This window comes from Schistocerca americana, chromosome 7 (assembly GCF_021461395.2).
Source record: "Schistocerca americana isolate TAMUIC-IGC-003095 chromosome 7, iqSchAmer2.1, whole genome shotgun sequence".
NCBI classification, from domain to species: Eukaryota; Metazoa; Arthropoda; class Insecta; order Orthoptera; family Acrididae; genus Schistocerca; species Schistocerca americana.
The window spans coordinates 367,638,642-367,662,896 of NC_060125.1; the positions used below are offsets into that span (position 1 = coordinate 367,638,642).

The following is a 24,255-nucleotide window of genomic DNA, read 5'->3' on the forward strand; positions in this document are numbered from 1 at the left end:
CGAGCTCGTTCCATACACGAAAAACCATGTGTTATGTTACTAAGCACACTGAACTGTCACGTGGTTCCACACGAGGGCCAGAGCTGCTCGAATTTTTGGTAAAGGTACAACGTTGGCTTACTTGAACTACGCACCACACTTCAGTCAACTCGTTTCACATCCTTATCTGACACGTGCTGGTAGCTCGCGCTTCGTCCTTTGCAGAGATACCCAATCTGCTGAAATTGCTGACACAATACCTTGCGCTTCTCTTATTTGGAAGTCGAGTCAGAGACGAAACGGCCTTAGCCTCAACGAACACAAACTAGCTGTTGCCGCAAGCACTCTAGCGGTAGCTTACGCAACTATCAGTGCTAGCGATGGTAATCGAAACTTTTTGGTCCTCTTCTCTCCAGTAGTGTGTACATTATTCATACATACGAGGGTGAGTCAAATGATAACCTTAAATTTGTAAAAACAAATCGAAATTTCGCGCAGTTATCCTGTAAGTTGGTAAGCGTGCTACAAACAACGTGCAGAATGGCCTGTAGGTGGCAGCATAGTGCAGATGCACACATCCCGTCGCAGTATCAGTATTACGATGGCCGCCCCACTCGCAACTTGCACCAAGGAAGAACAGCGTTCTGTTATTCGGTTTTTGCGTAGTGAAGGTGTGAAACCTACTGAAACTCATCGACGAATGAAGGTTCAGTACGGTGATGCCTGTTTGTCACAGCACCAAGTCTACGAATGGATTAGGAAGTTCGCAAATGGTGTGACTTCAGTGGAAGATGCTCCTCGTCCAGGTCGGGCACAACGAGTTGTGACTCCACAGAACATTGCAGCAGTTGAAGCCATAGCGAAGGAAAACCGCCGAGTGACACTGAATGACATTGCAGCATGTTTACAGATTAGTCATGGGTCAGCACACCACATTGTGCATGATGTGCTTCAATTTCACAAAGTGTCTGCAAGATGGGTGCCACGGCAGCTGACTCCTGAAATGAGAGAACGACGTGTTGATGCTTGTGAAGAACTTCGGCGCTTTGAACGAGAAGGTGATCGCTTCCTTGCAAGAATCGTTACTGGGGACGAAACCTGGGTTCACTCCCACCAACCGGAAAAGAAGAGAGCGAGCAAGGAATGGCGCCATTCCTCATCACCAAAACCAAGGAAGTTTCGAACAGAACCATCAGAAGGGAAGGTTATGCTGACTCCCTTTTGGGACGAAAAAGGCGTCATTTTGGAGCATTACATACCTAGAGGGACCACTGTCACCAATGCATCATACACAGAACTCCTAAAAAATCATCTGCGGCCTGCAATGAAATCAAAGCGACGTGGATTGCTGTCAGCAGGTGTCCTTTTGCAACATGACAATGCAAGGCCCCACACTGCCCGTACAACAGTTGCAACAATCACAGACCTGCATTTTGAGTGTCTTCCTCATCCACCATACTCACCAGACCTTACCCCAAGTGATTTCCATTTGCAATCACAGACCTGCATTTTGAGTGTCTTCCTCATCCACCATACTCACCAGACCTTACCCCAAGTGATTTCCATTTGTTTGGACCACTCAAAGACGCAATGGGAGGAAAGAAGTTCCGTTCTGATGAAGAGGTACGCCACACGGTGCACGAGTGGTTGCGCGGTCTACCAAAAGAATTTTTTTCTAAAGGAATTTATGCACTTTGTAAGCGCTGGAGGACTTGCATTGAGCGTGGGGGAGATTATGTTGAAAAGTGATACAGCTTTGTACCACTTCTACACAATAAATAATATTAAAAAATATTTAACGTTTTCATTTGACTCACCCTCGTATTTTTATCGAAATAGACGTTGTGTCAGAACACTGTTTTTATTTTATTTATGTTTCATTCATTGCGATTAGTTTCAAGGCCTTTACCCAATTTTGAAGAAATCACAGTGGTGATGACGGTTCCCAGGCTTGGGTATTGGTAGGAATGAGTGGTTGAATATGGGGCAACGACCCTCAAACTATGAGAACATGCTGGAAAGTAATGCCTCCAAATTTTCATGTAAAAACTGTTACAGATTTTTAAATAAAACAAATATTATTAAAATTCTAGGTCTTCGATCTTTATGTCCACATATTTATTTCTCAACATAGTCACCCTGGCGACGAACACATCTCTCCAAACAGAAATCAGTTTGTTGGGACCGTCACTGTAGGATGTCACGGAGCTACAATCTCACCTCTGCTTGCACCGCTTCATCATTATCAAAGTGTAGTCCTCGAAGGCGTTCTGTAAGTTTTGTGACGAAAATTGGTTGGGAGCAAAGCGGGACCGTATGGAGGACGATCAATGGCAATGACCCCAAGCCGTCGGATTGTTTCAGATGTCGCTGCACTTGTGTGCGGTATGACATTGTCATGCTAAAGGAGAGTGTGCTCCGTGTGTGGACGGTTAGAATCTCGACAACAGCACTCTTTTCTCACGCACCGACGTAGTTATGTTACTCACTGACATGTTACACGCTATAATTCGGAGCCCTCTAATGGCAGAGGGCTACGGATGTGTAGACATGAAGATAAAGGTGTAGAATGTTAATATCGTCTGTTTTCTTTAAAAATCTTTAGGATCGTTCACAGAAAAAATTCGGTGGCATTACTTTACAGAACGTTCTCGTACTAGCAAAGAATGAAAGTCACATATTTTTTTAATAGAGTAGGCTGTGGAGCGTCTATTTCCAAAACAAAAACTTTATCAGCTATAGCTCCGCGAATAACATCCCCCTTTTAAAAGTAATAGAGAAATCATAATCATACCAAATTTATGTTTTAAGAATGAAAACACAGTCCAAGTAGGCTGTATTCTTTTTATTATCTGTGCAATTGCCCAACTTACACAATGAGTCATTTTGAAGCACCTATAATACTTTCGAAAATTTTGACGCCGATTTATACATCAATTGTCTATGAGCTCTCACACATACATACACATTATAACCCAAGTTACTTACGTAGTTTAAGCTTCCACCGTTATGTCACATACTACTACGTCGTTGGTTCAAAAAAATGGTTCAAATGGCTCTGAGCACTATGGGACTTAACATCTGTGGTCATCAGTCCCCTAGAACTTAGAACTACTTAAACCTAACTAACCTACGGACATCACACACATCCATGTCCGAGGCAGGATTCGAACCTGCGACCGTAGCAGTCGCGCGGTTCCGGACTGCGCGCCTAGAACCGCTAGACCACCGCGGCCGGCAATACGTCGTTGGTTCATGTGGACGCGAATACATCGTATTTCTGTGCTTATGAGGCACAAAAACAAAATATAATATTATAATACAAATACAAATATAATACAAAATGTACGTGGTTACGTCCATCAGGCCGGCCGCTGTGGCCGAGCGGTTCTAGGCGCTTCAGTCCGGAACCGCGCTGCTGCTACGGTCGCAGGTTCGAATCCTGCTCGGGCATGGATGTGTGTGATGTCCTTAGGTTAGTTAGGTTTAAGTAGTTCTAAGTCTAGGGGACTGGTGACCTCAGATGTTAAGTCTAATACTGCGTAGAGCCATTTGAACGCCCATCAGCCGACAAAAACAGGAAGCTGCCATACCATAGCTGTTACGGTATGACCAAAGATGTTTCGAACCATATCCGTCGATGGTCAATAACATTAAGCAAGCAACTGGCGCAAAATTGTGGAAATTTGTGGTAAGGTCTTATGGGACCAAACCGCTGGGGTCATCGGTCCCTAAGGTTACACGCTACTTACTATAACTTTAAGTAACTTACGCTAAGGACGACACACTCACCCACGGCCGAGGAAGAACTCGAACCTCCGACGGGGGAAGCAGTGCGGACCGTGACAAGACGGCTAAGACCGCGCGGCTACCCCGCGAGCGCAAAATTGACTGGCATATTATGTTCGTTATTCTCACGTACTATGTTACGGCAACTTTCTGTCTGTGTCGGCTAATGAACGTAATCGTGTACACTATTGTGTTTTTCTTGTACCACATACGAACAGAAATATGATTTATACCCGTGCACATGTACCAGCGATGCATTACAATGCATGGCCTATGTGATGGGTCTACAGCTCTCTGTTTGTAATTATATTCCTCCTGACTATGAAGATTCCTGAATCACCAGTTAAGTACAATATATTATTTTTTGAATGAAATGAATATCCCTAGCTGCATTCAGGGACACGACATCCAATTATTTTAGTCGCCGTAGACCCAGACCACGCAGCCAGCTCCTTACCGACTTCACTGACAAACTTGCTGTATATGCAGAGAAGAGATTTGTATGTTTCTATTTAGCATTGGCCACCACTCATTCAACACTGGCGACGATTGGTTCGTCGTCATCATAACAGATAATAAAAGGAATACAGCCTTCTTGGACCATGTTTTCGTTCTCGAAACACGTTGAGGCTGTAGATCCTCAAAAGAATAAAAAAAAATTTTTTAAATAATTTATATTTCATGAAATAAAAATAATTGAATTTAGTCTATCTTTTTAATAACCCTGTATATTAAAAAGATTAAAGGAAAGCAGCAGATGCCTGTGTCGGGAGGTAAAGGACTCGAGAAGACACAGCGTATTACAGAGCCGTGCGCCGCTTCTGTCCGCTCCCACTAGCTGAGCCGACAATGAGCGAACAGCGGCCGCAGAGCACGAACAGCCGGAACAACCCTTCTCTCTCTCTGTAGCCCACAGAGACGAGTTCTCACGTCGCACAAACCAAGTCTTTGGTCAAAATAAAATTATTCGCAGAATACGGCGGCCGTTTGAAGACCGGTGTCGGATAAAGGCTCGAAAGCGGGCGCCTACAGTGGCCGCACGCGAGCGGGGCACAGTTAAAAGCGGAGGGGGCGGTGTGGGCGGGGTGCTACGTTCCGGCCCCTTGCGCGGCGACAAAGAATAACAGCGACAACAGTTATTCCGGCAGCGGCGGAGGCAGCCAAACGAGCGGCGCGCGTGCCGCGCCATTGTGGCGGCGATCCATTGCCTGTTAGGCGCTTACTTTTGGCGGCTCGCGGCGCCTCCTTAGAATTAATTACGAGCGCCCTCCGCAGTAATGACGTAAGCGTTAATTAGATGATCATTACCGCAGGGGGCGGCAGTGGGCGGTGGGAGAGGGGTGTGCCTTTGAGCCGAGTGGCCGGCGCCGCATTATGGCAGTAATTGCGACCGCGACAATGGCAACCAGCCACAGGTACCCCGTCATTAGCAGCCGGGCACGGCCTCCGGCTCCGCCCCGCACGCGCCCGGCGCCGCAGTACGATCGGCTACTATGCAGGCTGAGCACACTAGGCAAGTCTTCCGGCCGTGGGCACACACTCGCAACGCACTGCGGCTACACGCTCGTGGAGCCGGACACGTTTGGTCCATTAGTCGTGTGTGTGAAAACTGGTACTGTAACATGAGAGCTGTGGACAGCGTAGTGAGCTAGAGACAGTAGATATTGTTGTTGTTGTTGTTGTGGTCTTCAGTCCTGAAATTCGTTTGATGCACCTCTCCATGCTACTCTATCCTGTGCAAGCTTCTTCATCTCCCAGTACCTACTGCAGCCTACATCCTTCTGAATCTGCTTAGTGTACTCATCTATGGGTCTCCCTATACGATTTCTACCCTCCACGCTGCCCTCCAATACTAAATTGGTGATCCCTTGATGCCTCAGAACATGTCCTACCAACCGATCCCTTCTTCTTGTCAAGTTGTGCCACAAACTTCTCTTCTCCCCAGTTCTATTCAATACATCCTCACTAGTTATGTGATCTACCCATCTAATCTGCAGCATTTTTCTGTAGCACCACATTTCCAAAGATTCTATTCTCTTCTTGTCTAAACTATTTATCGTCCATGTTCCACTTCCATACATGGCTACACTCCATACAAATACTTTCAGAAACGACTTCTTGACATTTAAATCTATACTCGATGTTAGCAAATTTCTCTTCTTCAGAAACGCTTTCCTTGCCATTGACAGTCTACATTTTATATCCTCTCTACTTCGACCATCCTCAGTTACTTTGCTCCCCAAATAGCAAAACTCCTTTACTACTTTAAGTGTCTCATTTCCTAATCTAATTCCCTCAGAATCATCCGGCTTAAATTCGACTACATTCCATTACCATCGTTTTGCTTTTGTTGATGTTCATCTTATATCCTCCTTTCAAGACACTGTCCATTCCGTTCAGCTGCTCTTCCAAGTCCTTTGCTGTCTCTGGCAGAATGACAATGTCATCGGCGAATCTCAAAGTTTTTATTTCTTCTCCATGGATTTTAATTCCAACTCAGAATTTTTCTTTTGTTTCCTTTACTGTTTGCTCAATATACAGATTGAATAACATCGGGGAGAGGCTACAACCCTGTCTCACTCCTTTCCCAACCACTGCTTCTCTTTCATACCCCCCGACTCTTATAACTGCCATCTGGTTTCTGTACAAATTGTAGATAGCCTTTCGCTCCCTGTATTTTACGCCTGCTACCTTTAGAATTTGAAAGAGAGTATTCCAGTCAACATTGTCAAAAGCTTTCTCTAAGTCTACAAATGCAAGAAACGTAGGTTTTTTCCTTTCCTTAATCTAGCTTCTAAGATAAGTCGTAGGGTCAGTGTACCCTCACGTGTTCCAATATTTCTACGCAATCCAAACTGATCTTCCCCGAGGTCGGCTTCTACTAGTTTTTCAATTCGCCTGCAAAGAATTCGCGTTAGTATTTTGCAGCCGCGACTTATTAAACTGACAGTTCGGTAATTTTCACATCTATCAAACCCTGCTTTCTTTGGGATTGGAATTATTATATTCTTCTTGAAGTCTGAGGGTATTTCGCCTGTCTCAGACATCTTGCTCACCAGATGGTAGAGTATTGTCAGAACTGGCTCTCCCAAGGCTGTCAGTAGTTCTAAAGGATGTATAAAGTAGATATTACAATCTTTAATTTGTTAAGAGTACCGTAGAACGTGAGACAGTCTGTCAAACAAAATTTCAGTAAAGTTCATTTCCTATTTGCAAAAGTGGCTCTGAGCACTATGCGACTTAACTTCTGAGGTCATCAGTCGCCTAGAACTTAGAACTAATTAAACCTAACTAACCTAAGGACATCACATACATCCATGCCCCAGGCAGGATTCGAACCTGCGACCGTAGCGGTCACGCGGTTCCAGACTGAAGCGCACGGCCACACCGGCCGGCCTCCTATTTGCAAGATCATTCAAAACTAAAGATTTTAATTTTCTTATTGCAGACAAACAATGGAAGGTAGAAATACATTGCTCAGATGAAGGTTCAAATATTTATATTCGCGCAGACACTATACCGTAGACTCCATGCGTTGCTCGAGAAACATCGAAACCGCAGCCTGTCTTGTGGACTTCCGAAGGCTGCGTGTGAGTGCATCTCGGATACGCTCAACATTTTGAGACGTGCGTGCCAGAACAATACTTTTCTCTCTGCGTACGCAACCGATTTCCCAGAATCGGGACCATTGCTTTTCACAATATACATAAATGACCTAGTAGATTGTGTCGGAAGTTCCAGGCAACGTTTCGCGGATGATGCTGCAGTATACAGGGAAGTTTCAGCATTAGAAAATTGCAGCGAAATGCAGGAAGGTCTGCAACGGATAGGCACTTGGTGCAGGGAGTGGCAACTGACCCTTAATATAGACAAATGTAATGTGTTGCGAATACATAGAAAGAAGGATCCTTTATTGTATGATGATATGATAGCGGAACAAACACTGGTAGCAGTTACTTCTGTAAAATATCTGGGAGTATGCGTACGGAACGATTTGAAGTGGAATGATCATATAAAATTAATTATTGGTAAGGCGGGTGCCAGGTTGAGATTCATTGGGAGAGTCCTTAGAAAATGTAGTCCATCAACAAGGGAGGTGGCTTACAAAACACTCGTTCGGCCTATACTTGAGTATTGCTCATCAGTGTGGGATCCGTACCACGTCGGGTTGACAGAGGAGATAGAGAAGATCCAAAGAAGAGCGGCGCGTTTCATCATAGGGTTATTTGGTAAGCGTGATAGCGTTACGGAGATGTTTAGCAAACTCAATGGACAGTCTCTGCAAGAGAGGCGCTCTGCATCGCGGTATAGCTTGCTGTCCAGGTTTCGAGAGTGTGCGTTTCTGGATGAGGTATCGAATATATTGCTTCCCCCTACTTATACCTCCCGTAGAGATTACGAATGTAAAATTAGAGAGATTCGAGCGCGCACGGACGTTTTTCGGCAGTCGTTCTTCCCGCGAACCATACGCGACTGGAACAGTAAAGTGAGGTAATGACAGTGGCGCGAAAAGTGCCCTCCGCCAAACACCGTTGGATGGCTTGCGGAATATAAATGTAGATGTAGATGTAGAATTCGGTATACCAGTCATAAATCTGCTTGTGCTGAGGCGGCTTCTTGCTGAATCGACGATGGTATGCACGTCGCACTTGAACACTGGACTGACTTCGCGCAAGAATTTTTGTGAATTTCTTTACAGTTGTCATGTTGATTAATCGGGTTTCTGCCGCTTTTTCGCGTCTTTCCTGCACGATATCTCAACTGCGTGACTCGCAGCCTTCTTCAAGTGCTGTCCGATACTGATTTCAGTGTGGAACGAGTCCGGTATTTATGCCTACGTTGTGCTAGGCGTTCCCTCTGCGCTGCGCCCTGTTTCTCCACGAGAGGATCCTGAAGAGATACAAGAAGAAACGCAAAAGATTGCACATTTGCCAAATGTTTGGCCGATATCTGTAAAAATTAGTAGAATTCTCAGCAAACATAACACTAAAAGCGTGTTCCATCCACCCACCAAGATTAAGGCTCTGCTAGGGAATGTGAAGGATGACCTGCGTTTACAGAAACCGGGCATTTACCACGTACCATATGAATGTGGTGTGGTATACATCGGCCAGACGACCAGGACAGTTGACATCAGGTGCAAAGAGCACCAAAGGCGCACAAGACTGAGACAGTCAACCAAGTCAGCGATTGCCGAACATTGTTTAGAACTCAATCATTCTATGAGGTATAATGATAACAACATTTTAACACAAACATCGAGATACTGGGACAGCGTCATCAAAGAATCTATTGATATTAAGGTTGCGGAGAGTCTCATTAACCGGGACACCGGTTTCCAGCTGAGTTCGGCCTGGAACCCAGCACTCGATCTTCTGAAGAAGCAACATAGACAACATCCAGACCCCAAGGGACACAAGTATAAGGATGGAACTAGAGACGACAGCCCAGCACATGTAACTGAAGACGTACGTGAAATGGCACCTCAGACAACAGACAAAGTATCTGAGGACGCTCTTCCAAGTCTCGAGCGACGATTTGAACACAATCGGCCTGAAAGTGACGCTGCAGCCGCTCCTGGGGGGGCAAGAACTTCGGACGGAACGCCTAACACGACACAGCACGGTAACAGAACGTCCTAACACAAGGAAGAACTCAAATGACGAGAATCGGAAGATTAAACGTCTAGCATAGCTTGGAAGCCAATCAGAACTTAATTCGGCTGTATTGACAAGGGATAATAACCACAAAGTACGCGCACAGCGTTCGGAACAGCCGTGGCTAGAAGGAAACGCTACAGCCGTTGCTATTGGTCGGCGCACACCACGGACAGAACGCCAGACGCGGCGCGGACCGCAGAGGAAGCCCCTAGCACAACGTAGGCATAAATACCGGACTAGTTCAGCAGTGGAATCAGAAAACATCAACTCAGTAGACCGATAACACTACATACACGCCCAATACGTTTCCGAGAGAAAGCCAGATACCTAGGTGTCTGGCTGGACCGGAAACTTACATGGGGGGACCAGATCGAGGACGTTGCCAACAGAGCGCACGCGAGGCTCAAACAGCTCTACCCAATGCTCAACGTGGAAAGCACCCTGAATTGGAGGGTGTCGAGGTCCACATACATGACACTGATTAGACATTTAATGACGTACGCAGCTCCCGTCTGAGGATATGCAGCTCCTACACGACTGCGCCACCTGCAAATCATACAGAACAAAGTGCTACGAATCATTAGCAACGTTCCACGCTACACACGCACCGTGGATCTTCACCAAGAATACCGCCTTGAAACCCTCAAGGAAGTATTCAAAAAACGCGCCACACGACTATACAGGAACTCGAGATACTCGAACAATCCTTTCATTCTCACTCTGGGAAACTACGATCATAACCATAGGTGGAAGCACAAGCGGCCAAAGACACTACTAGCTAGGGCATAGTCACCTATGGTAAATTAACATACACTAGCAAGCGACAAACGTCGGCAAGCCCCTGCATATCAGCAACACTGTTTGGTAATCACCAGCTGCTATTAGAGCCGACCAACAGGCCAGAGCAGTGAACCGACCCGCTCGCCCACTGACGCACACACAATTCGCCATCACCCTACACTGTGCATCCGATATATGACCTATCGGAGACAAAGACGATAGTAAACCTAACTGTTGCAGGTCGCTGACGCTGAACGAGAGCTCAACACCGGCACCCAGCGGCAGCCGCCGAGCAACACCACCGCACTACGTCAAAGGTATCGACATGCATGATACCCACCACTAACAAAGCCTACCCCTGCACGACCTACCGCTGGCAGCAAGACATCCGTTACTGCACTTACCACCCGACCTAACTATCGCAGAGGTTTTTTTCCTTTGTCTCTTGCCTTGGCACTTTTTCTTCCTCTGCTCTTCAAACCGCTACCCTTCGTTTGACTTTGACCCAATGTATTTCCAGATGAGCGCATATTAATGGTTAACCGTAACCAGACGTACGCAAACATCGCAGCACCTACATCCTGCGACACCTCACTTTAGTGAAAACTAACCCTTTATGCAGAGATGGCAGTAGACCTTTTGAGTTGGCCATCATGCCGGTGTGGGCGTGGAGGCGCTCCACCTGTATTTTTAAAAAAAAAAGAAAAAAAAAACAGTGGAATCCGATTCACTGAGACAACAAGATGGCAGGACTTGATAAGAGAGTAGCAGAGTAGAGGAAGGAAAAAGAAGAGTGTCAAACCAGAAGAAACAAACCAACACGCGATGAGCCGAAAATCAAACCAGAGGAAGAAGAAGGAAAAGCAGCTAGACCTGCGAACCCTTCATCCCAACGAAACTGCAGCTTCGAGATGACAGAAAGCAAGCAAGCGCTGGAATCCGCATCAGACAGCACCTGAAGAAGACTGAGAGTTCAAAAATGGTTCAAATGGCTCTGAGCACTATGGGACTTAACATCGAAGGTCATCAGTCCCCTAGAACTTAGAACTACTTAAACCTAACTAACCTAAGGATATGACACACATCCATGCCCGAGGCAGGATTCGAACCTGCGAGCGTAGCGGTCGCGCGGTTCCAGACTGAAGCGCCTAGAACCGCTTGGCCACTACGGCCAGCAGACTGAGAGTTACGCAGTTGAAATATCGTGCAGGAAAGACGCGATAACCGGCAGCAACCCGATTAATTAATATGACAGCGCCTCGCCAGGAAAGCTTGAAGAATTTCTTTATAGTTACTTGTCACGACTCGTTTCGAGATTATCGCATGATCTCATGACCTGACAAATCATAAAAATTTCTTTTTACGGCTACATCTTCGTGGCTACTCTGCAAATCACACTTTAGTGCCTTCCAGAGGGTCAGCGAATCACCTTTACACAACTTCTCCATTACTCCACTCACGAACAGCGCACGGTAAAAAGAACACCTGTATCTTTCCGTGCGAGCTTTGATTTCCCTTATTTTAGTATGATGAATGGTTCTCCCTTTGTCGGTTGGCATCAACAACACGTTTTCGCATTCGGAGGAGAGAGCTAGTGATTGAAATTTCGTGAGAAGATCCCGCCGCAACAAAAAACGCCTTTTTTCAATGATATCCAGCCCAAATCCTGTACCATACCCGTGACACTCTCTTCCCCGTTTTTCGGTAGTACAAACGTGCTGCCCTTTTTTGAACTCTCTCGATGTACTCTGTCAATCCTATTTGGTAAGGATCCCACACCGTGCAGGAATACTCCAAAAGAGGGCAGACAAACATAATGAAAGCAGTCTCTTTAGTAGATCTATTGCATCTTCTAAGTGTTCTGCCAATGAAACTCAGTCTTGAGTTCACCTTCCCTACAACATTTTCAATGTGTTCTTTCTAATTTGCCGCCCGGAGTGGCCGTGCGGTTCTATGCGCTGCAGTCTGGAGCCGAGCGACCGCTACGGTCGCAGGTTCGAATCCTTCCTCGGGCATGGATGTGTGTGATGTCCTTAGGTTAGTTGGGTTTAATTAGTTCTAAGTTCTAGACTACTGATGACCTCAGAAGTTAAGTCGCATAGTGCTCAGAGCCATTTTCTTTCTAATTCACGTTGTTCGTATTTGTAATTCCTAGATATTTAGTTGAATATATGGCTTTTAGATTTGACTGATTTAGCGTGTAACTGAAGTTTAACGGAATCTTTTTAACACTCATTTGAATGATCTCACACTTTTCATTATTTAGGGTAATTGCCAATTTTGGCACCATACAGTTATGATATCTAAACCGTTTTGCAATTGGTTTTGATCTTCCGATGACTTTGGTAGACGATAAACGACAGCATCATCTGCAAACAACCTAAGAAGGCTGCTCAGATTGTCTCTTAAATCGTTTGTTTCAGCTGAGGGCCTATAATACTGCCTCGCGGAACGCCACAGTCACTTCTGTTTTACTCGATGACTTTTTGTCAATTACTTATCGAGTAAATTTAAAAGACTTTTATAAAGGTCACAATAAAACAACAGTCAAGAGTAACCACAGAGTACATATGCACAACACGGGTTTGGCATTCCAGTCACATATCATCAATTGAAGCTTAAGGTTCATCAGTGAAAAACTTAATGCCAGCAAGGAACCCAACATATGTAAGGCTCGAACTGTAGTGTCAAGCCGAACTGTCTGTGTTGCAGAAGAAGGTATGGATCCCACTAGATGGCACTGGAGCACAGATATAGAGCATGCAGAATACTGTGGCCGGTAGATTCGCAGATGGCATGGCATGTGTGGGGAGATGGTGATGTTTGGTTTGTGGGGCGCTCAACTGTGCGGTCATCAGCGCCTGTACAAAGTCCCCATTTTTTCATACTCCAGTTTTTTCCACAGTCCAGTGTAGGCACGATCAAGAATTATGATGAGGGTGATATGATGAGGACAACACAAACACCCAGTCCATGGGCAGGTAAAATCCCCAACCTGGCTGGGAACCGATCCCGGGACCCTGTGTCCAGGGGCAGCAACGCTAGCCACAAGACCACAAGCTGTGGACTTGTGTGTGGAGATAGCAGTAGTGGTGGGGGTTGTGGGCAGGCGCTGTAGGGGAAATGCCGAGTTCTGGAGGGGAAGTGCCGCTCTAAATTGACGCCTACACTCGCATTTTTCGTAAATATTGAGCGGGGCACTCCACGCCTGTACTTGCTTGGTGACCATTGAAAAAAATCTACTGTCACCGCCTCCTTGGCGAGTATCCAAAACGAATTCCACCGAAAGTGGAGGGATTTATTTTCATCTGGTTTGTTAATCATTTGTTACTTTCAAAGAAGTGTCATGAGTGGAGAGTTTTGAGTAAAACCTACACATTTCTCTTTTTACCACGTTAAAAGTTGTTTCTTTTGCGAAAACTCAGCGGAATTTACACAGTCTCACCTCACTAACACTTTGTGCAGATGTAATCGCGGGATAATTCTGAAAGAGTGGTTTATTAAGTTTATTAAGTGAGTAAGTGAGGAAAAGTAACGTCAGCATCTTATGAAAAAGCGTATCCCGATACAAAATAAACATGTAATGACTTCACTTATGTTGTTCCAAAACGCACAGCATTTCTCGTTTCACCATCTACCTATGACGCTTAAAAATTACGTTCTTTCATCGGAAAAATCTGTAGTTAGTGAAATAACACGGTAGACGCAAATGTTGGATAATAACCATACAGCAAAATACTCTCCTCTTTGTGTGCTATCATTTGCTAAAATTTCATTTCGACATTTCAAACCGTTTATGAAATACGAGGGACGTGAATATTTCACTCTGGCTTTACCACTGGCGCGGTGCGAAGGCTAACGAGTGCGCTACATCAGACCAGCTTTCTCGAGACTGGTGACAGAGACCTCGATTAAACTCCAAAGAATAATTCAGTATGTTAGCCTAATTTCATACGCAACAACATATTGCATAATATGCGGCAAACAAATATCATAGCGATCCCTATTTTTCATTCAATTTTTTTAGAATTTTGTGCAGCGTATTATTTCCACGCAAATACCGCAATAACTATTCGCATTAACGCAATTGTGGGCATATCATAATGAAACTGACATATAAAGCTACAAAGCAAAAATGAAGTTTTTTTACTCAATAGTTACTGTAAAATCGTATGAGAAAGACTGCAGGGCGAACGCCGACTGGCCGAAACGTGGCAAACGATTGTCGCCTTCCCCTTCTGAACAAACGAATGAACTCTCCCAGCGCTTTGGATGAAACCTGGTCACTACACATTGGCCACTGTATCCTGCGCGACCAATACGTGTACCGAACGCCACGTCTTTGTGTGGCTTATGTGGAAGGTATTAGCCAAGTAAACAACCTAGCATAAACACATACAAAAACAAGAAATTATGCAATGGTCCGGATCACTAGCAACTTTTACAAGTAATTTTCTGAATAACGTTACAGAATAAAATGGTCTGTATTCATTGCAAAACTGAGTGACTGATTGTAATTGAGGAAGCTTCAGCTTCAATTGGTGATACACGACTAGTATATCAAAGTCGTGTCGTACATATGTACTCTACGGTCTGTCTCGCTTTCATTTCACTGCCCCTTTCGTAAATGCCTCTCGACGCACCTTTCCACTAAAGTACGCGTTCTGACTAGTGTAGTGACGCATACATATGTCAAATCGGAGGAGTGGGCAGTGTAGAAGTATCTACAATTTATGAATAAAAGTTCGTCGGCTGTCTGTACTTCGGTTATTTAAGTTTTCAGTTCTAACACGAATCTCAGATCGAAAACTTCGTTGTTAAGTTTCCAAGCTTTAATTGAGGTTTTGCGTTATGTGTTGACGAAGCAGTCACACTTGAGAAATGTTATGTTGTTATATAATGAGGAAACCTTATGAGTAAAAAAAAAAAAAAAAAAAAAAACTACAGTGTTAGAAAATTCCTGCATATTGCGAGAATTTGTATCACAGTACGCTGATGTATCATAAACACCTTTCCAAAACAGCTAACGAGGGAAACTCCCCATTGCAACCCCCTCAGATTTAGTGGTAAAATTGCCCTGTGGACAGCCCGTCAGAAACTGAGTGCAGATCAAGTATGGAAACAAGAAGAAGGTGCACTGGACTGTGAGAAAGAAGCAACATAGAATGTGCAACATCGAGCGACTCGCTAGAACCACGACGTCGTGTTTGCGTGGTCGCGGTGTTGGACTGCGAAAAAGCGAGATATGTGTTCAAACCTCCCTCGGGCCCCTTTTTTTTCTCACAAATTTATGAACTGTCCATCCGGTCATAGATGTGTCTGTTCTTCTTCTGTAGTCGTGGCGTCATACTATACACTGGTTTAGCATATGAATCATGTGATGAGAACATATTACCGTCACAATTAAATGTGATGAATAGTCACAGCAGGCGAGATGCCAAATGGACCTCTAACAGAAATGAAAACAACAAAGAAGAGGGTGTGAATTGTGTGACAATTAAGAAATTCAAGGCTCAAAACTTGCAAAACGGAACTCTAGGGATAGGAGGTATGTACTGTAGGTCCCTTCGTTACACGTCGCTAGTGCCAACGGACGTTACACCACGATACATACATAAATTTGAAAACAGCAAACAGACAGGTCGATGACCGGACGGACAGTTCTTAATTTTGTAAAAGGAGAGAAGGTTGGATGTGAGGGAGATTTGAACCCGGATCTCCCATCTTACAGTTCAGCACCGTGAGTTCAACACCGTGACCGCATGACCGCGACGCCACGGTCATTCAGAGTCGCTCAATGTTGCACATGCTAATCTAAGACGATTCACAGTTTGTGTTTCGCTTATTTTTCCCACGGTTCAGTACACCTTCTTCCTGTTTTCATGCTTGATCTGTCTTCAGTTTTTCAAGGACTATCCAGTGGGCCATCTTTCCCTTGTAAGAAGGTACAAACAAGAGTGAACCTGGCCAGGACGCTGGCAGGTAGCACATGAGCAGGTCTGTAGCACATGGGGAGTAAATACGAGTACATCAGTTCTCGGTGGAGCATCCCTTGCGCTGGTATACACTGCAGCAGAATATTGTGCAGCAGTTTGACTCCGTGGTGCTCATGTGAAGAAAGCTGATGTTCATTTGAATGCCTCTATGAGAACCATTAGTGGCAGACTCAGATTTACACCTATGTATTTGCTGCCAGTACTATCAAACATCTGTATAGTTCGATTTCGTCGAAAAGTGGCTCTCTATAACTTTCGCTAGCAAGTTTCTAAAAATGAGTCAATCTTGCTTCACGAAAATTAACTCTCGCTGCCTAGGAAACGCCTCAAAGACCAGCAAATAACGAAGAAGGAGTCCAAATGCTCTCCACTGGGTCAACAGTGACACTGAATGGAAACGTGAGTGGCAAGCCACGAATACGCTGTACAATGAATTTATTGACAACCCAACTGTTGAAGTTCCAGGCTTTCATTATCCTAGGGGGGGTGTGGGTACAGCTTAACCAGACTAGAGAAGATACCTGCAAATGTAACATGCAAAAGTGGAGTTTTTGTACTGACAGTCCATGTGACTGTGGCAGTATTCAGAGAAGAGTCAAATTGTAACTGAGTGTCCTTAATAGGCCATTCCCTGTAGTGATCAAGAATCTACAGGGGCTACAACTTTGCTTCCGCCGTTTTTTCTCAAAGTTCAAGGCTTTATTGCGAGCATCTTACAAAAAAATTACGTTTCAAAGTATTGGCCATCGCTGGCCACTACTTTCTTCCATCTTTCGGGCAACATACGAATCCCTCGGCGGAAGAACTGGGCGTCTTTCGAGAAGATCCATGCATCGATCCAAATTTGCAATTGTTCATATGACAGGAAGCGCTGGGCAGCCAGGTCGTGTGACATTCAACTAAAAAGTTGGTAGTCAAATGGAACAATGTCTGGAGAATACGGCGGGTGAAGTAGGATTTTCCAATTCAACGTTTCCAGGTATGTTTTGGCGGGTTTTGCGATATGGGGTCGAGCACTGTCATGCCGCAAAATCATCTTTTCATGTCTATCGCTGTATTGTGGCCGTCTGTCTTTCAGTGATCGGCTTAAACGCATCAACTGCTTTCGATAACGATCTGCTGCGATTGTTCCCGTCGGTTGCAGTAGCATCGAACGCTTTCTCTCTTTCACAACCATGCCGGTCTTCAACGTCAAAATCACAGTTCCTGAAGCAGGACACCATTTTCTGCAAAGTTCTGTCACTAACAGGCGTCTCACCATAGGTCTTACCCAGCTTTTTATGAGTCTCAGCCGCAGATTTCTTCATATCAAAGTAGAAAATTAAAACCTCCCGCAGATGACGAGAATTGGGCTCGTAAGTTGACATATTTAGCCGAGAATAACTTTAAGATTCAATCAAAAATCGACTAATATTTTGATGGCGTTATAGTCTCAAATGCCTAAGCTTACTGTATGGCACTAACGACCTACGACTTGCGCCACTACATACCACTAGTGCCGTCTACTGCAAAACGGCGAAAGCAAAGTTGTAGACCTAATACATGAAGCATACGAGGTGTTCCATTGGATTGACTCTTCAGACACTCATGTGTAGTCTGTGGTATTTAATCTTTATAAGTAGTTGCTCATGTATATGTCTTTGTTAAATCTGCATTGGATTTGTTGTTGTAATTGATGCACACAGTGGTAATAATAATAATAATAACGGATGAGATATGGTGAAATTTCTCTAAGTTGTTTGGTTTCATTGCAAACGTATCTTCAATTAACTGAGGTATTGACATAAAAAAATAAACATCCTGTGTGGCCATAGACATTTGCTTAAAGTAGTTCTACTCTACGGGTATCATGCATTGAGAAACAAAATTACACTCTAAGAATATAAGCTTATTACTACTGCTAAAGATTACGTAAATCATAATGAAAAGAGAATAATTTAACAACTTTTTGGGGAGATGATGTTTTTGACGGGACAGCAGAAAATAATACGAAATAAGAGGTTTAAGCCAAAGATTATCGGAGGCACTGAGAACTCCAGCGTATTCGCTATCTGTCTTGTATGGATGTGATTCGGTATGCAATTTTGTACCTGAAATTTTCTAAATGTTCTACGATGTCCACATACTGCTGACAATGTTGAAAACGGCCTAAGGATCCAACGTAAACAAAACAAAAGCTGAAAACTGGACGTCTTAGAACATTTTAAAATTTTCAGTCACAAAATTACGCACCAAATCAGTGGTGGATAGTATATCGTTCCTGTACTACCATTTTTCTGTCTTATTTCAGTCGCTTATTGAGCAAGAAAAACGTAAGTTTCTATATGCCTCCGTACGCGTTTTAATCTCTCTAATCTTAACGATCTCTAAGCGACATATACGTTGGTGTCAGCACAATGCTCGCACAGTACTCTTCAAATATAGCTTCTCTAAACTCAACATACAAGGCTTCGCGAGAACTACATCGAATATCTTCCAGAGTTTCCCATTTAATTTTGCCTATCATCACTGTTAGACTCTCGTAAGGGGTACGCTGACCTGATGGGATAGTAGCAGCGAGTGTCTGAATCCTTTTCCGTCTGCTGTCGTCTTTACCTGTATTCCAGACAATTGAAATAAAATTGTAGACTGTGTCGACTGGCGTCTTATATTCGATTACTTCCACAGGTGCGTTCCATTCGGCTTCCTTAATACGTGCGCGTCTCATTTCATATCACTTCGACATGTGCTCCTGTTGTTTATCACTGATTTTGCACTCGAGTAGTACCAGGAGCTTCCTCTTTGTTATAGGCATTATACTTCATTTATTCGTGTTCAAAGAGAACTGTCATTCCTAACACAAAGACGAAATTATTTCAACATAAAAACAGTTTTGGTTACGAGGTTATTTAACCTGAATAACGCGTTTCACGCTTTTGGGGCAGATTGTGTAAGAGTAGCTGGATATGGAAACCATCTGTCATAAAGCCGTATGACGGATGGGTTAGATATCCAACTACTTTTACCCAATCTGATGACGGCCCGAAAGAGTGGAACGCGTTATTGAGATTTCAATTACGCGTTTCACCCTTTTGGGCTGTCATCATATTGTGTCAAAGTAGTGTAACATCGCAACATAGACTGTTTTTATTCTGAAATAATTCGAAATCGGTTGCGTAGCAACCTGTCTCAATAGAACGGAAAATTTTTTACAAAGAGGAAACTTTATGCAAGACTTTCAGCATTTCCTTACGATCGCCGAAAGACGACACTTCCCTACTCCCAACAGCATCATTAGCAAAAGCGCTTATAGTGCTGCCAATGCTATCTGATAAATCGTTTATGCGTATTGAAAACTTTAGAGGTTATATTACGCTTCTTTTGAAGACCTATGCTGTAACTTTCGTATCTGTAGAACATTCGCTGTCCAGAACAATATACTAGGTCTAAAAGTAAAATTCATCGACCAGATGGAATACCTCTCAAGATATCCGTGTGATAATATCTTGGGTAGCTGTAGACGATGAAATGTGACGAACGCCTTTCGGAAATTCAGGAAGATGAAATGTTCTTATTCTTCTGCATCTACTATTAGCAATATATCGTGAAAGAGTAAAGTAAACCGTGTTCGAATGAGCGGTTCTCCCTGAATCTGTTGAGATTCTTTGAAATAAGACTATAGTTAGCTCGCCGGGAGAAGTGGCGCAGTGGTAAGATCATCATAATCACAAGTCGCTAAACTAACTGTTGAGCGTCGTGACCCCATGAACTAAACGCAGTCGCAATTCCGGGTGGTTACCAGCTTCTCTTAGCGTACACCGAAGAGTCTAGAGACCTTGATTTGATCCATCCACCAGCTGGCTGCTCTTGAGTTCGGCTTGTGCCCTCGATGTTTCCTCCCATTTCTTCTTTCGGTCCATTTTATCCACAGCATCCTATACCAGCATCATGCGGCAATACTTTGCTTGTCTCTGGTTTTGAGGACCCTTGTATACAACCGTAAAATAAGATGGAAAATACGAGAGTCACAACCGGCAAGATCTTTGTACTGTTTGTTATCCCCCATGTTCTGTCAGACCTTGGTGAGTTGCTTTATAGCTATTCTCCCTGCAATTCGACTTCTTATCTCATCTTCACAACTTACCGTGTCGCAGGTGGCTGATCCAAGACAGATGAAAGAATGTATGACTTTCAGTTGCTTTCAATGACCTGTGAGTTGGACAGGTCCTCCTCCGAGGAGTTTGGACTCTCTGACATTGATTTCTAATCCATATGACAGCTCGTGGTTTTGCGACAGCGTTCTCGTTTCCCGCGCACGGGGTCCCGGGTTCGATTCCCGGCATGGTCAGGGATTTTTCCTGCCTCGAGAAGACTGGGTGATACTGTGTCGTCTTCATCATCATCATCATTCATCCCCATTACTATCGGAGGAAGGCTATGGCAAACCATCTCCAGTAGGACCTTGTGTAGTACAGCGGTGCGTATCTCCCGCACCGTCCCCTATGCTCTTCAGAGTATGGGACCTCATCTCTCTCTCATGACAGACTTAAGTTCTTGACTTTTGTCAATAGCTGAGTAAGTTCTTCTTTGCTGCTGGCTACAAGCACGTGTCATCCACAAACAGGAGATTGTTAATATTAGACTTGAGATAGTCAAGAGATGTACAGGCGAGGGGAGAGTATGGTTCAAATGGATCTGAGCACTATGGGACTTAACTTCTGAGGCCATCAGTCCCATAGAACTTAGAACTACTTACACCTAACTAACCTAATGATATCACACACATCCATGCCCGAGGCAGGATTCGAACCTGCGGCCGTAGCGGTGGACCTTGTCTGGCACCTTTCAGACATGCTGAAGAAATCAGACGTGATGGCACTTGTCTTCACAGTTGCGGGGTCATTACTGTATAGAGTTCTGATCAGTGCTATTAGATGTGATGAGGCACCCACCTACGCAAGCACGTGCTACATCTTTTCCCAGACAATACAAAAGCTGTAGTAGGATACTGAATTCGTGTTTGGGAAGACGTAGTTCAGATCCCCATCCAGATTTAGGTTTTCAGTGATTCCCCTAAATCGCTTAAGATGAATGCCTGTATGGTTCCTTTGGTAGGGCATGGCCGATTCCTTCCCAAACCCGAGATCGTGTCCGTCTCTCATGACCTCGTCGTTGAAGGGACGTTAGAAATTAACCTCTGTCACTTGTACATTTCACCAGGAAGGTCGCAGTGTTTGGCCTACAACATGGTCTAGGATCCTACAAGACATGGACATCTACGATATTCTTCTGACCAAAGAACTATGACTTGCGGATAATACGTCATAATTTCGTGTTATTTGCCCCCTTGTCTCACATCTCGTGACCAGTTTTTGACCAGTTTTTCTATCTCCATAATAAGAAATACGTAACGGGTGCAAAGTGGACTGCTGTCTGGAACGGAAGACGGAACGCGGAAGTAATTGGCGCGGCTAACTCACCGAGCCTGCTCTGAAACTCCTTCTCGAGATCGCTGACGAAGACGGACTCGCGGACGAGCCCGGTGCCAAACGAGGCCATGATCTCCGAGATCTTAGCCCACTCCTCCTGCTCGTCGAACGGGCTCAAGATGGACAGCGAGCCGGCACTGGGCTTGTCAGCGTCTTCGCCAGAGGCGCGGCCGTTGGCGGTAGCCCCGGCGTCCGCGGCGCCCCCGGAGCCGCCCCCGACGCCGCCTCCGGCGCCGCCTCCCTCGTACACGCTGCGCAGGCGGCGGAGCGTCCGCGGCCGCTCGGCTCGCGTCCCGCACTCTACGCCCTGCGCCGTCGAGCCCTTGTACAGCCCTGCAACACGACAGCCCCTCGTCAACGCGGTCCTGCCGTGCCGCGAAACACCTGCAAGAAATCTCCCTCGCTTTAAAGGGGCTGTGTAGGGAGGACATCAGAATATGGAGCACAAGATCGGATTGAAGAAGGAAATCGGCCGTGCCCTTTCGGAGGAACCATCCCAGAATTCACCTTAAGCGACTTAGGGCTATCATTGAAAACCTAAATCTTCAGGGTCGGACGGCGATCTGTACTGCCGAACCGTTGTCCTGAACACGTCCAGCGTCTTACCGCTGCACCAGTTGTGCGGCAGGGGTGGCCACTAACCTTACCTTCGGGAGCTGCAAACGTGTGTAAGTGGTTCAAAGATGCACGCATTGTTTAGTAACAATTAAAAATAATGAAGAAACATTTTTATGCCGTGAAGTATTCTCACACCACAAAATCTGTAATTTATATAGCCAGAAAAAAGGAAACCAACCAACGAATGTGAGTTCTGCTACTAGTTAAACAGTCCGATTGCCTAAAATTAATTAAACTGTGATAGCAATATACTCTTATCACTATTAGTTAGAAACGGTCTTGGTTGCAATTTTAGTTTTTTTATTTTTCAACGACTCGTTTCGCCTTATTTACACATCTTCAGGTTATCTTTTCTAGATGGACGTGAGAGGCACCGAGATCTGCATAACGCGTTCCCGTTCACAGGAGCGAGTAACAGAGTAAGATGGAGGCTCAGGTAGTAAGCATAATGCCTCTCGCGTCCATCTAGAAAAGATAACCTGAAGATGCCTAAATAAGGCGAAACGCGTCGTTGAAAAATAAAAAACTAAAATTGCAACCAAGACTGTTTTCAACTAATATTGTTAAGCACTGGTTTGCTGTATGCCTCATATGGATTGGAAGAATTTCTATGCTCTTATCACAATAGTAGCTTCACTGCACAGAGTGATAACGTAGACACGGTCTGACTGTCAAGGGTCAGGAATATATCCTCCGAACAACTGAAGATAGAAACACAATTCCGACGTTCCTGGAGAGAGAAAAGTTCGAATTTTTATGCATTCAATGCGAGCACAATGTCATACACTACAAATATCAAAATGGTGGCTCATTTCCTGCCACACACGAAGCAGCTGGTCTTTCGTTATCGAATTCACAGCTTCAGCAATGCAATGTCGCGGACGTTCAAGAGCGGAGGCATAGGGGAGATAAAAACGCGGCCTTTTACGTAACCGCACAGATGAAATGCACAAGGTGTGAGTTCTGGAGATCTGAGAGGCCACCGGAGATTAAGTTCGTCTTCTGCTCTTCCTCTTACAACCCAGCGTCCTGGAATGGTGTCATTCATGTAACGTCAGACGCGCTCAGAGAATTTCTCATGGTGTTCACATTAAACGCATAAAAATTTGAACTTTTCTCTTTCCAGGAACGTTGTGATTGTGCTTCTATCTTCTGTAATTTGGAAGCAATACATATTTTAAATCTATTCCTTCTTTCTGAATAGACCTCTGTATATTCCATGCAATGGTGCTAGGGCCTACCCTTGTTGGAAGAACCTCTACGTACAAATGCTCGGAAGTTATGAGGGATCCACCGACTGACAATGGTAATTTGAACCAGGTAGTTCTGTGACTCCAGGAGTGGTCCATATCGAACCCCAGAGATCGACTCCGACATGCAAGGACTCCTTAACAACGGAAAAAAGTGTCGGTGCTTTAGATGTAAATGGGGGTCCAGGAGAGTGGATCCCATTTAGGCAGGCTGCCTCCAAGATTCCGATTACTCACAGCGTGCTCCTGTGTACATCACTGTTCCTCTGATCAGCTAAAATAGAGGATGGGGCAATTATTTTCGCTCTCCTGCTCGCAACCTTCAGTGACATTATTAATTATTCTTCTAACTCCACTCTGTAAAGTTCTACCCCTTGTTCTTCTCCGAGTAGTGGAAAGAGTATCTGGCGCTGCATTTGATGGGACAGAAACCCATCAGAAGTGTATTAATTTACGAATCAGCACAATACGCTGGTGCAGGCGGCTCCTCGGTTTTCATGTGATACCACAATCGTACACTGTCATAACAAACGAATGTTACGGCGATCTCGACTGTTGTTTTTAACGAAACATTTGAAGTTGATCAATTTGTAAACATTCCACTACGAAAGGCACGGGGTCTACCCGAACTACCCAAACAAAACAAAACAAAATATTGGCACGTGGTCTACGAGACAAAAATGTTTGGGAACCTCTAATGTAGCGTATCGTTTAA

The 24,255-nt window shown here is 44.7% G+C and overlaps 1 protein-coding gene across 1 annotated transcript in view; it reads right to left on the reverse strand.

The window, feature by feature from the left end:
* The window catches only part of LOC124622941 (ankyrin repeat and SAM domain-containing protein 1A-like), a 145,779-nt gene that overhangs the window by 108,612 nt on the left and 12,912 nt on the right, over window positions 1-24,255 (reverse strand). The window contains exon 3 of the mRNA XM_047148731.1: window positions 21,664-22,005. Coding sequence (XP_047004687.1) covers window positions 21,664-22,005 — 342 coding nt within the window. The remainder of the gene's footprint in view (window positions 1-21,663; window positions 22,006-24,255) is intronic.